The sequence below is a fragment of the Heliangelus exortis genome, chromosome 7 (genome assembly GCF_036169615.1).
Source record: "Heliangelus exortis chromosome 7, bHelExo1.hap1, whole genome shotgun sequence".
In the NCBI taxonomy this organism is placed as follows: domain Eukaryota; kingdom Metazoa; phylum Chordata; class Aves; order Apodiformes; family Trochilidae; genus Heliangelus; species Heliangelus exortis.
Genome location: NC_092428.1, coordinates 30,698,140 through 30,710,865, shown reverse-complemented (window position 1 = coordinate 30,710,865; position 12,726 = coordinate 30,698,140). Strand labels below are relative to the sequence as shown.

At 40.9% G+C, this 12,726-nt stretch overlaps 1 protein-coding gene across 24 annotated transcripts in view; it reads right to left on the bottom strand.

Moving 5' to 3' along the window:
* The window catches only part of TACC2 (transforming acidic coiled-coil containing protein 2), a 129,098-nt gene that overhangs the window by 24,931 nt on the left and 91,441 nt on the right, over nt 1-12,726 (bottom strand). For 11 of the 24 annotated variants that reach the window (XM_071749575.1, XM_071749577.1, XM_071749589.1 and 8 more), the window contains 4 exons: nt 7,451-8,765; nt 4,409-4,444; nt 2,884-2,944; nt 1,660-1,867 (listed from right to left, as the gene is read on the bottom strand). In XM_071749575.1, coding sequence (XP_071605676.1) covers nt 1,660-1,867; nt 2,884-2,944; nt 4,409-4,444; nt 7,451-8,765 — 1,620 coding nt within the window. The remainder of the gene's footprint in view (nt 1-1,659; nt 1,868-2,883; nt 2,945-4,408; nt 4,445-7,450; nt 8,766-12,726) is intronic. The other 13 variants (XM_071749582.1, XM_071749578.1, XM_071749583.1 and 10 more) reach the window with 2 other exon arrangements.

The window sequence follows — 12,726 nt, the reverse complement described above, 5'->3', positions numbered from 1 at the left end:
AATAATCACTGGTTTTCTCTGGCCTGGGCAGCAGGGAAACGGCAGCAGTTATAAGCAGCCCATGCAACAGATGAGGGCTGGATGCAGAGGCTGACTCAGGAGTTGTAGCTGGGTCTGTACAAAAGCCGGGTTAGGTTACAGGGTAACACTCAAACAGGGATCTGGGAGAGGGGTGAAAATATTCACCCAGAGAAACAGCCCTGGAATGACTTCAAAAATTTCTCAACACCCCAGGGGCAAGACTGTCAAGGGAAAAAAAAATAGTATTTTTTAAGAGGTCTGAAAAGCGGAAGCTTTGTTGATTATAATGAGGATGTAATCTGAAACTCCAACCACACCGTACAGCACACAGGAGACAAGACAATTAGCATTTAATTAGGAGCTTTGCTCACTTTCTTCTACCCACTTTGATAGTTAAAATGACTGCCTTAGAGTATCTCTCTCTGTTCTTTTGTTCCTTTTCCTTCCTTATCGTCTCCATTTTCCCCAAGATTTTTGGGGGGATTCTTTTCTAAAAAAATATTTATTTAAATTATTCTTTTTTTACTAGAAATGAAGTGAAGCCAATGTCTAAAATTTATAACTTGACAAGAGAGCCAAATAGGTTTAACCAGAATGAAATACTTATCTCTACAGAAGACTCAGCAGATTTCCAAAAACCCCAGGCCATACAAACTTGTATAACAGCACCTGCACATGAACATGTGCAGCCCCATTAATCCTACTGTGATTATTCATGACTTTTAATGTCAAACACATTTGACCTAAAAGCTTAGAACTTCTTCATTAGGCAAAAACTCCTGAGACCCAGCCTAAAATGGCATAAAGTAGCTTTAATGGTAGCCTGGGACATGGGTTGAAAGGTTAGGGAAAAAAATAAATTCTGGTCGAAAAAGTGTAAGCCAAGTTAAACTCATACATTCTTCCCACCCAACAAAGCTGAAAATCTGCCCTTGGAGCAGATGTTCCAAAGAAGTATTCCCTTGGGTAACCCCAAGGAAGGCCACACACACACATTTTCTAAAATCTGTCTCTTCCATAGACCTGGTGTCACAGTCCTCTTAAAGGAAATTTCCAGCTTTAGCTCACAGCCCCTGAGAAGAAGGTATGACAGGAGGAATCTTCATAAACTTATCTAGAAGGTAATTTTACCTAGTAACTACCTTACACAGGGAATATCCTGGATATTTTTATGGATAAAGATATCTGGATCCTAGGAACCTGAGGGAGAGATGGCATGTTGAGGACCTTAATGCAGAGCAGAATTTTCACCTGGGACCTCCTCCCATTCAGGTTAGAGGAAGAGACTCAGGAAAAACCTGTAGGACAGTGACTCTGGATCCAAGAGCACCAACAAAGGGGAGCCAGAACCCAGACTCCCAGGAAGGCACAGGTAGCACATATAAAGGAAGCCAAAGCCTGTCTTTCATTTTCCTTTAAGTTTCCTCTCTATTCTTTCTTGAAAACTCCAGGTGGGACTGTGGGGGTCATACATTCTGCTCCCCATCATTGCCAAGTCCCCCAGAACAGTGCAAACATTTTTAGGGTTCCCAAATAATGCAGCTTGCATTCAAATCAAATGCCAACATCCTCAAACCAACCAAACCCTCTCTTCTCAATAAATCTAACATAACTGGATGAGTCCTTTACAAAGCATACCCTCTGTGGGAGAGCTGAATTTAGTCTCATTAACAAATGTAGAGAGATCAGATGGCTGTGGGTAATCCTGTTTATCTGTGTTCAGGTCCACAGTCATGCAGGTCCATTTCTGGCTGGTCACTGAGGATGCCAGTTTCTCCTCATCTGTTGCGTGAACCACAGTGGATATGACAGGAGGTGCTTCTGGAGTAGGCAGTGGAGTGAGATCCTGCAGGAAACAAGAACCAATTAATTCTGTTATCTTTGAAGAGTCAGCTCCTTAATTTCCTCTGGATGGCCACAGTCACCTTGCTCATTCCATACTCTTTCCTGCAGCTCCGTACAAAATACTTAATGAGAAATATCAAAGTGCTTCATGCAGAACTCTACTAGCAGCAGCTTTCCCCAGAAAAACTAAACTCTTTGGTGACAAACACTGATATTGCAAAGCTGCCTTGCTAACAAGGAAAAAAGAAAACCCAGAGCTGTTTGGATCTGTTAAGCACTTGACGTAAGTGGCACAAGCACACATCACCCACAGCTGAAGTCTTTGACTGCCAAAACTGACTTTTTAGGCTTCCCTCATGGAGAAAACCTCCATAGGTCTGTGAGGTCATGAACCCTTTCTACACTTCTAGGCTGTCAAGCAGCATAAATAAAAGGGTGGGATGGATAACAGGGAGATGAACAGCAGCATGGAAGGAGTTGTGCTACATCAAAGCACTTAGGTCTTTATAGGCAGAACAGCTTTTGTTAACTTCTCTTACAAGAAAACCACCTGCCAGTAGTTTATATGAAGAAATGCTCCTGGCAGATCAGCCCACTTGTTTAAATTCTATTTCCCTTCTAGCCCACCAGTTTGATGCATTTAGTGTCTTGCTTGCTAATTCCAAAAAAACCCCAAGCCTAAAAGTTACGTATAATTTTACAGACAACTGACTGAAGACATTTATTCATATTTTTGTTCCACTGTAACACAGGGCTTTCCAAAATATATGCACTAAGAATCTAACTGGAATTCCCAGAGCAAATGCTAGTTTTAACAGATGTTCTAGAGACAAAAATTTAATGCTTTATGATTATAACCTATACTTGCTGTACTTGAACACCAGCATGCTTGTATTATTTACAAAAAACCCCTTCTGTTATTAAATGTGTGATTCTACAATGAAATAAACCAAATTTCCCTTTTTTCCCCCCTACAAGAACACAAATTACATGCATGAAAATAAGGCAGTGCTTTACCTGAGAAGGAGGATCAGATAGTGGGGATCTTTTTGGTGATTTTTTCACCCTAAATGTATCACTGAAAATAAAGTTCAAACCATTAATATGCTGGTAATGCTGGTGAGAATTGGGTCATTTCACACTTAGCAAGAGACAGCCACAGACAATGCAACCTCTGTAAGCCCTTCAGCTTGAAAATCCCATCCATTAGGCAGCAGCACCACAGAGAAACATGCCATAGGTACATATTCTTGTCATGCAGATGGAACAAGCCTCAATTCCCCAAAAGCTGAAAAAAAAAAGCAGGTTTGCCATATTTTTCATGCCAACTCCCAGCACGTTGACAGAACCATGCTGCTCGATTGCAATTCAAATTCCAGGGGCCTTAAGCAAATTGTTCAGCTTCTGTCTGCTTCAGCTCCCCATCTTAAAATTAGGTTTAAAAAACATATTTAAGTAATCACTCATTTAAGTGAGAATTAAAGCCGACAAACTCAGGCAGTCAGCTTCAGCTGACCCCATAAATCATTAGGAAAAAACAAAACAAAACAACCTGGTATTGGTTTTTGTGGAATAACTAAAAGCAGCTGAGGTAGGTGCTGGCAGAACAAAGGTCTCTCATTAGAAATGTGTGCAATGGACCCTTTTCCTCTTTAAATAAAAAATAATACAACAACAAATATGGCAATTCTGCTTCCTGTTCCCCTGACACTTCCCAGTGCAGACTGGGAGCATGGACATTGTAGCCCTGCAAACCCCCATAGGTTTCAATGAGGCAAAAAGAATGAAAAATAAACATAATCTCTTGGTGTATAATTATGAATTTTGCCTTTATGTTCATTCTCAATTGGTTAAAATATATTCTAAGAAGGCAATAAGCCAATTATCCACCTGTCTTCCTGATGGATTTTGCCAGAGTTATTCAAACACATTTTTGCTACTAATTAGAAAAGGGAGAAAAATATCACATCAAATTTGCCAGTAAGGCCTTTATGTTTGAAGTGAGATGCAGTAGGGGAAATTATTGCCCACCAGATCATCCCTGATCAATGAATGGCAAGATCAACACTAAAAATTACAACAATGGCTTTCAACTGGTAGAGAGTTAAATCAATACCACATCCAGAGGGGAAAAAAATTGGACAGCTGAGTATTGGTGTGTGCAATGCTACTAATCCTCTATTTATGATGCTAGAAGTAATTAGGATAATTTATTCCTTAAGAAGGAGAAGCACTTTTTGCAGTATTTATGAAAAACTGTACAACAATGTTGTTGTACAACAGCAGAAATAAAACATTCATATTTTAGCTCAAGGATGTAAAATCTACATTTTACGTAGGTAATGAGGTAAGAGATCCCTCAAACTCATTCACAGTCAGGGATCTTACTTAAAATAACCCTCATATGTGCCAGGGAAGTGAAATAGTTAACATAAAAGCTTCATGCTGAACAGTAACTGATCATGCTGCAAAATAAAGGAATAAAACTAAAAAGCCCATAAGTCAAAGAGGAAACTTGAATTGTTAGCTTAGAATTACTTACAACAGAGAACATACAGACATCACATCTTCTACCATCCTAAGACAGATAAGACAAAGAAAAGAGAGACAGACAGAAGGAACTGACAAAAAAGATAAACCTACAAATACTTGGTTAATGTTAATGTGTTAAGGCAATCTGATCATGCACGTTTTCTACCTTTATAATATTATCACCTACTTTTTATTGCAGAATAGATTGGGAGAAAAAAATATATTCATCAAGCCCTTTAATGTTTTCAAATTCAAAGTTAGAGATTCAAGGTGCATTCATCTTACAAAGCACATTTTTCAAAGCTGAGGCCTCCAAGTTCCTGTCAACAAACTAAAAGTCCTTGTCTTCCCTGATGGCAGCCACCTGCTTTCTTTTTAAAACATAGCCTTTGTTTTTATCTGGGATGTAAGACTGCTCTTGAGGGAAAAAGCACAGTTTGTGTGCTTTTTGTGCCTGATGATTTGTTACCAGAGCCCAGAAAAAGCTACCTGACTGTGTCAAAGCATTTACCAAAGTTAAGAAAGAAAATTACATTTCTTTAAACCCCATCTATTTTGGCTCTCACTGAAACCTAAGTTGGTGTTCTGATAGAACAAACTGATTGCTCCAAACCCAGAAGCAAACCTTGCCATACAAGTAAGGCTAAGAGAAGTTTTCATCTTGCTTATCATCAGCTTTCCTCACAAGATTCCAAAATCTGTACAAGCCACTTATTTTTATTCATCCACTACAAGCAGACACACTGTAGGCATCTGCTGCTCTTCCTTCAGCATCACCTGAGCAAGCTGATCTATCTCAAGACAGCTCAGCTCTTAGGTATATGACCAAAGAGTAATTTGCATTGTGCTGACATCTCTTTTAAAAATCTCATCTCTTCACACAGAGGTCAATGGTTAAACTGCTGCAGGTTTCATTCCAGAATAAAACCTGATGATTTGTTTAACACAGGTAAGACCTTGCCTATGGCACAGATTCAAAGCAGTAATGGCTTAAATTCATGCCTGGCTTCTTCACCTCCCATAGGTCCAACCTAGAAATCACTGTCTTACTGTATAAGGAAGACATTTTCAAACTGGTCCATCCAGTTGCATTTCTCCAGACCTCAATAGTGCTAATGAACCCCCTGGCTTCACAAAACTACCAATTAATGCATATTTACAAGTCCTGGTATATTACAACATCATTTCCTAATTCAAACAGCCTCCCCTTTAGACCCTTGTAGCTGAAGCATCTTGCAGGAGCTTCTCTCACATCCCACCAAGACAGCAGCACCAGAAGGGTCCTAAGACCCCACATCCCCTCTCCCTTTCTGGCCAAGGCTTCTCCTGCAACAGACCCCATGAAGAAGTCATTCCCAGGAACCTTTTTGTGGAGAGACCACAGACAGAGCCAAATGCAGCTACTGCTTCTCCTGGCATCCCCCCAACAACCCTTAAGCTGATTTCTCCTAAAATATCAAGGCTCCAAGCTGCACTGTGGGGTAATATGCAGGGTCCCTTCTCTTGTTAGAAACCAACCAAAGCAGGTTAAGGAGGCTGCAGTGAGCAGACCTGTCACCCATTGCAGTGAAAACAGTTCCAGGAAGGGCTGGGAACTCCTCCAGACCTCCTGCCCAAACCCTGTAAAGCTCTGCCCTGGGGTACTTTCACCCCACCATGATAAAGAGCAACAGTGAATTCTGACTGTAGGAACACAGGGCCTTCCTGTGATGGATCTTCCCAAGGATGGATGTGGTTCAGCAAACTTTTTGTAAACTCATGTAGTCCCTAAACCAACAACTTTGGAATTGATTCTAATATTCACAGCAGATGGGTGAATCCAAGAGACTGATACTTGAGGTCTGTCAGCTCCACTGCAGCTACAGGAAGATACCAGGAGACTCTGGCTGGCTGCAAATATCCGACTTACTCATTTGGTGATATTACAATTCCCTTCTCTCTCTCTCTCTCTCTCTCTGCACTTCCCCAGTAAGATCCAGAATGTTCCTCTCTTGCAGTCAGACTTACAAGCCCTCTTGTTTTGGAAAAATCCAGTTTGGACTGTAGGCTCAGAAAATCTGTCAGCTTAGCATGCATCTGAACTCCCCCCTTCATCTCCCCATAATTTCAGGAATACCTCAAAGAGAACCAACACCCGCACCACTCAACTCAACTACACAGTGGTCTATGATTTTCATAAGTCACAAATGCCCCTAAGCCCCCAGAATGGCACAAGCTTCCTCAAATCTGGCAAGGGACATGAATTAGATGTCTAGAGGGCAGCAGTCTGCTCAGCAAAAAAGCTGAATAATTTCTGTGTCACTCCATAAAGGTCATTTTTATACTGTTTTACATTAAACAGGTTATCTTCAAACTGTCAGGCTTTTGTAATATTCAAGTCACATTTTTGTTAGCTGAAATATTTAAATCATAAAGGGACGTGTCCTGAGATACTTTCTTACAATTTCAGATGAATGGGATAAAAACTTACTGAGTACAAACTCAACATAACCATGACTGAATGGGTAAGATAAGATACTCACCAGCAAGTTAACCATGGAATCAACTAAACTAGCTATTGAAATCATCAATTAAATACTAAACACACCAAACTAGAGAATTTATCCTATGATTTGTCAGCTGTGCCTAAAATTTCCCAAACACATGGCAGTCTAGCAGATTTTAACCCTTCTGCAGAACTGCAAGCTCTTACACAGAAAGGGAATTTTCCGCATTTTTCAGTCTTGTATTTAAAAGTATGTATTTGAATACTGCACTCTCCTCTTTCAGGTTATTTTCTTTTAAATAATGTAAGTCACTAGATAAAACCATCTTCCTCCTGTGTGCAACAGGAGATTTGTCCCTGCCTTACTAGTTCAGGTCCCATTTGCAAAACCACTTATTCACAAAAGAGTCTTCATCAAAAGAGGTGTGAATGCTTCACTCAGCCTAAACAGCATCAAATTCCCAAGACGAGGTCAATAAAAATTCATCCCCAAATTACTAAAATTTGGACTTCAATGGTAGGAATGTACTCCTGGAGATACAGAAGCAACTTTGCCCTTTAACTTACGTTTTTAGTGGAGTTTTCTTCTTCTTTGCAGGCTTGTTCAAGCTGTCTCCTTCAGTTCCATTTGTTTCATTGGCACTGGCTGGTATCTCAAAGGAAGCTGGAGATTTGGAGGGTGAGCTGGCAATCTTAGGAGAAGACTTGAAAGGGTCAATAGAGTCCTCACACATCTCTGGCTCAAAGCTGTATGTTTGTTGAGGCAGTTTGGGGGATTCTTGCATTTTTGTACTAGATGAGAAGGGGTTAAAATTGGGATCATCCCATTTATCAATATCAAAAGTGTAAGAGCCTTTAGTGATGGGGATTTCGTTTGGATCGACGGGTGACTTGGTGGGTGTGGTTGGAGCATTGTCAAGCTTTTCCACTGACTTTTTAGTCTTTGGCCTCCGTAGTGGCATTTTAGCACCAGGCTTTTTACCTGCTTTTTTGGGAGGAGGAGCACTCTCCTGCTGCTCTTCACTCACCCCTTTTTCTTCAGAATAATCAAACTCCAGCCTCACTGCAATGCCTTTTACGGGAGGGTCCTCTTGTCCTCCGGTGTCCGACGGAGTCACCTCCCCAGCCTGGGGTGCCGTGGTCAGAGGTAGTGATTTCTTCTTGGCAGGGGGAGAGTTTTGTATTTTGCTGCCTCCAGTGCTAAAGATCCCTTCAAAACTCTCCAGATCCAAAGGGTTGGATCCTTCAGGCACGGGCAGGGCCTCCTGTTTCTCAGCAGAGATTTGAGAAGGTTCAGTACATTCAGGCTTTACTGAGTCAGCCTTGGCTTCCAAGGCTGCTTTATCCTCACCTGGGACACAAGCTGCTTGGCCAAGGTCAGGTGGTTCTTGTGGGGTTTCCTTCACTGCTGGAGCATCCAGAGATTTTTTGGCCGACTGCTTCTTTTTTATGGAAGCTGGTCTGTGTTTCTTTGTTCTCTTCAGGGTGCTGGAAGCACTGCTTGAACCAGTACCATACACATCTGCTGCTGGGGCTAAAGTCTCACTGTTGCCAAGATAAGATGCTCCATCAAAATCACTTGCTTGCAAGCTAAGAGATCGAGACAACGTTGATTTGGAAACTGGGACTGAATCAGTTGATTTTCTTCGGACATTGGCTTTGGGATCACGATTCTTCAGGTCTGGAGAGCTCGGTCCTAAGGCATGGAGAGAGTCAACGAACTCAATGTTATCAAAGTCCAAGTTGTAAGTTCCACTGCTGGCTATGGGTTTGTCCTCATCGAAGACGGTGGAAAAAGAATGGGAAGGGGAACGGAAAGGGTTTTCTTCAACTGGATCACTGTGGGACACATCAGGTACAGCTGGGGTTTCTGAAGGTAATCCTGTGGGAGCAGAGAGGAAATGCTCTGAATTTCAAACATGTTTTTTAAAACTGGAGCTTAGTGATTTCTACTGCAATCTATTACTACAAGTAGAAAAAATGAAGAGTTAAAAATCATACAAATGGACTAAGCAGTGATTAAAGGTCATACACACCAAAGTGACCTTTCCAATCCATGAACTAGACTAGGAGGAAAAAAATAGTTCTGTTCTCCCCAAAAAAGGCTCCAAGGCAAGTTTCATGAAAACACAAAATATGCACTTGTAGTAGCTTCTAAAGCATCTCTGCTAAACTTATTATCTCTTAAAGACATAGCAATTACCATACCGTGCTAACTATACCAAATACCAGAAAAACTGAATATCAAGCACTTTATTACTGCTGCTTTCTGCTATTACAGAGTTGACAGAATTGTGTCAAGAGCTCTTACAGAGTAAATGCCCTGTAAATTGACTGGTGCTTCAGCAATTACATGTTGATCTTAAGTTTTGTTTCCCATGTGCTATTTTTACCAGTTTCCCAGAGAAGCGGGGCTTCCTCTCTGCAACCCATCAATGCTGCTCCCCTCTCTGCACTAAGCAGTCAATACACTTCACTTTGACCTCATAATCCTGTTTATAATGAAACAATGGATCACTGAGAATTTCACAGGAAATAAATTATGGTAAGGTAAGAAAATTAGCCAGTTAAGAGTACTGTACAAATATTCTCTGCTGGAGAACTTCCTTAAAAAGGCATCTAGAAGCCCCCTACAAATTATTTAGATTTCCCAAAGTGCAGTTCTAACTCATCAGTGAAAATAAAATGTAGAGAGAATCATATGCTAAAACTGTTGAACTGAGCAGCTTTTTGTTGTAATTTAAGATTTGTTTATTGAATGGAACACTAAGCAGATTTCTTGAAGTCTCTTGACTTGGGATATAACAACTATATTGGGCAAAGGAGAAAAATACACAGTGCATACCAAAGAAAAAGAAAAAAAAATGGGTAGGAAAGTAACAAGATAATGATCCTTTCTGCCTTCCAGTTCATAGAAGTTCATTACTAAAATGCTTTACAAATTCTGAACAGGCTTTGCCCCTGCTGCCATTGCACTGGTCCCTGTCTGGATGTCAGATGGTCACCTCTGCCTGTGTGTACCTGTCCCAGTCAGGGCACTGGGGACCTGGGACTGCTCTCTCCAGCTCCCAGCTCCAGCTGGGATCAGTGAGATGCTCTGAGCTCCCAGTAACACGTATTGGAGCAACCCCCTCCCCCCACTGTTTCCTATTGAAGCAATGCAGCATTCTTCATGGTGTCAATTTTTTAATTTATGCAATTAGAAAGAAAAACAGTCAAGCAAAAATGAATGCTTTTCTCATCCTTAAATGATTTCACAGAAATGTCTACATGTCTTTTGCATTCCAGTCTTGACACGTTTTGCAAAGTAATTCTCATTTTGCCCAGAAACATTCATTAACATTCATAAAAGCAATAAAAAAAAAATCAATAATTACGTTTAGTCAGAAGCTGTGTATGGCTTAAGAAAAGAAAAAAAAGCATTTTTCTTTTGTTTCAGGGGAAAATAAATGGCTGCACAGAGATTACAAGAATTATTATTTATGGATGCAGAGGACAGAAAGGAATTAAGGATGTTGGACACATGTGGCAAAGCAGTACCTTGGAGTGGCACCAGAGATTTGCAGGGATTGTCAAAGGAATGGCAGCTACAGTTTCTCTTTTAAGACTGTGGAAGCTTATCAACTATAATAATATTTTAATGTGGTTTTTTTCCTGCTAAATGTATACTAATAACATGGCAGCACTTCAGGGCAGTTTATTTTTCTTCTTTTAATCCCTGCTGGGTTGGGCTTGGTTTCAACCTGGCTGAGTGGTCATTAATTCAGAGCTGCTTTGCCAGCAAGGTGCTGACTTCACTGGGGCTCCTGTTAAGGGGATTCAAAGAGAAACTTAAAACTCCAGTGTTAGACTGATCCGTGCATTTTAGACTGACAGAGGAATGGCAGACATTTAAGGGGAATACATCCCAGTAAACACCAGCACAGCTCTGGTGTGCCAGCAGAGTACAAACATGGGAAATAAAAGGGGGACCTGAACAAGAAAATGTTTGCAGCTCTGATCTGTTCTCCTTCCAGGGTGCACCAAAGGCCTCAAAAGGATTGAGGCCCCTTGTTCCTGTACAAACATGCATTTAAATAAAATAAAATAACCTGGTACAGGACATGTGCTGTGGTGGAGCTGAGGTTAGGGATGCATCGCAGCAGCAAAGGGAATGCAGAAGGCTTTCCAGCTGCTCAGAGCCAAACAGCATTAAATTTGGGGTGCTCCACATAGTGCATGGCTTTTTCATCTTCCTGAATTTCTCATTTCATGACTTCCTCCTAACCAAATCCTTTACTTCTGGGATAGATTCTCGCAGAATGTCACTCAGCTCGCTACTGTGGAATTTTAATTGTTTCTTTAGGAGGCAAAATGGGAAATGGGCTCTGAAAACCTGGCTTTTGGTAGAACTGAAATGCTGCTGTAAGGATCCTCCAGCATTACCCCAGAACTGGCTCAGTAGAAGTAACAGCAGAGATGCTGGAGAGGAGGATATGAACAGTAAAATAGCAAACCAACACAGCTTTATCACCACAAAGACCTCAGATCAAATAGACCTAACAGATCAAATACAGAAGAAATCAAATTCCAGTTTTTTTGTAGAAAAAAAGCAAACTAAGAGAAATCATTGGAAAATGCATTTACATCATTGCACTCATATATTCCTTCAGAATGAAATAACTCAGTAGACAAGTATGCCTTGCCTATAACATGCAGGAATTGGAATTACCTAATACTAGCAATTTTGAAACACATTTTATTTCAAGTTGCTGCTTGTTATGAGATGCCTTTGAAGTCATAAAATCAATTAGTAGTGCTATTTTTTAAATTACCATAAAAAAAAAAAAACTTCTGTCATTTATTCTGAGAGAATACTTTGGATATAAACCTTATCTTCAAATATTCCGTGTCAGGCTTCAAGAGAAAAACATGGAAGAGGAATGTTTTCCTCCTAAAATTTTGAGTTGCTTTGTCTGGGTCATCATCTCTCTACTGGAAAGCCTGACCTCAATTTCCCTGGCACAGGAAGGACCTAAATGTAGGTCTCCCAAATCCTGATCAATGGGCTGTAACACCTGGAGGGGAACTCCAGTTCTTTCATCTGCCCTGTGTATACAATCTGAATTAATGAATTAACTGAGGAAGGTGGCAGAAGGGTGGGAGAAATGTCCCTGCCTAGACAGGAATTCCTGGACAGATACAAGGGGTATTTGGGAGAAAGGGCCTGGGGCCCTTTCTGGTGCTCAGCTGTCTGGGTCAAGGCACAGGAGGACACCACTTTGACAAGCTGATGAGATAGGCAACAATAATTTAAAATACTACCAAAACAATGATACAATTTTAAAAGCACTCTCAAAGTCATTTTCCTGGAGAGTATAACCCATGTTCCCAACTAGAAAAATATTTACAGAGGAATGGACAGGCTCATCAGTGATGCTTCTGTGTTCAGAGGCTTTGTTACTCCTCTTCCTCTCCATTCTGGCCCACAGACTACCTCACCTCCCCTCTTCTGCTCTGCTCCTGATGGACTGGAGCCATGCAGCAGGTTTTACTCCACCAGGAGCTGGCACAAACCCAGGATGAGCCAAGCTGCATTTCACTTTCATCATATTTATTAAGCTGGTGTTGAAGTCAACCTAATTAAAACCTCTCCTCTTGCCTTTCCAGCAGTGGGGTCTAGCTGTTGTGCTAATGATATCCTGCAGCATAACTGAACCATCTGCATAAGTAATCATTGTCATACACAGATAAAATAATCCTTTTGAAAAAAACAACAACCTTACTATGCTTCCTCCTTCCACCCAAGCACAAACTCCTTTACCAAACTCCTGTAGGACACAAAGCCAGGCAGCTGTGAAGCA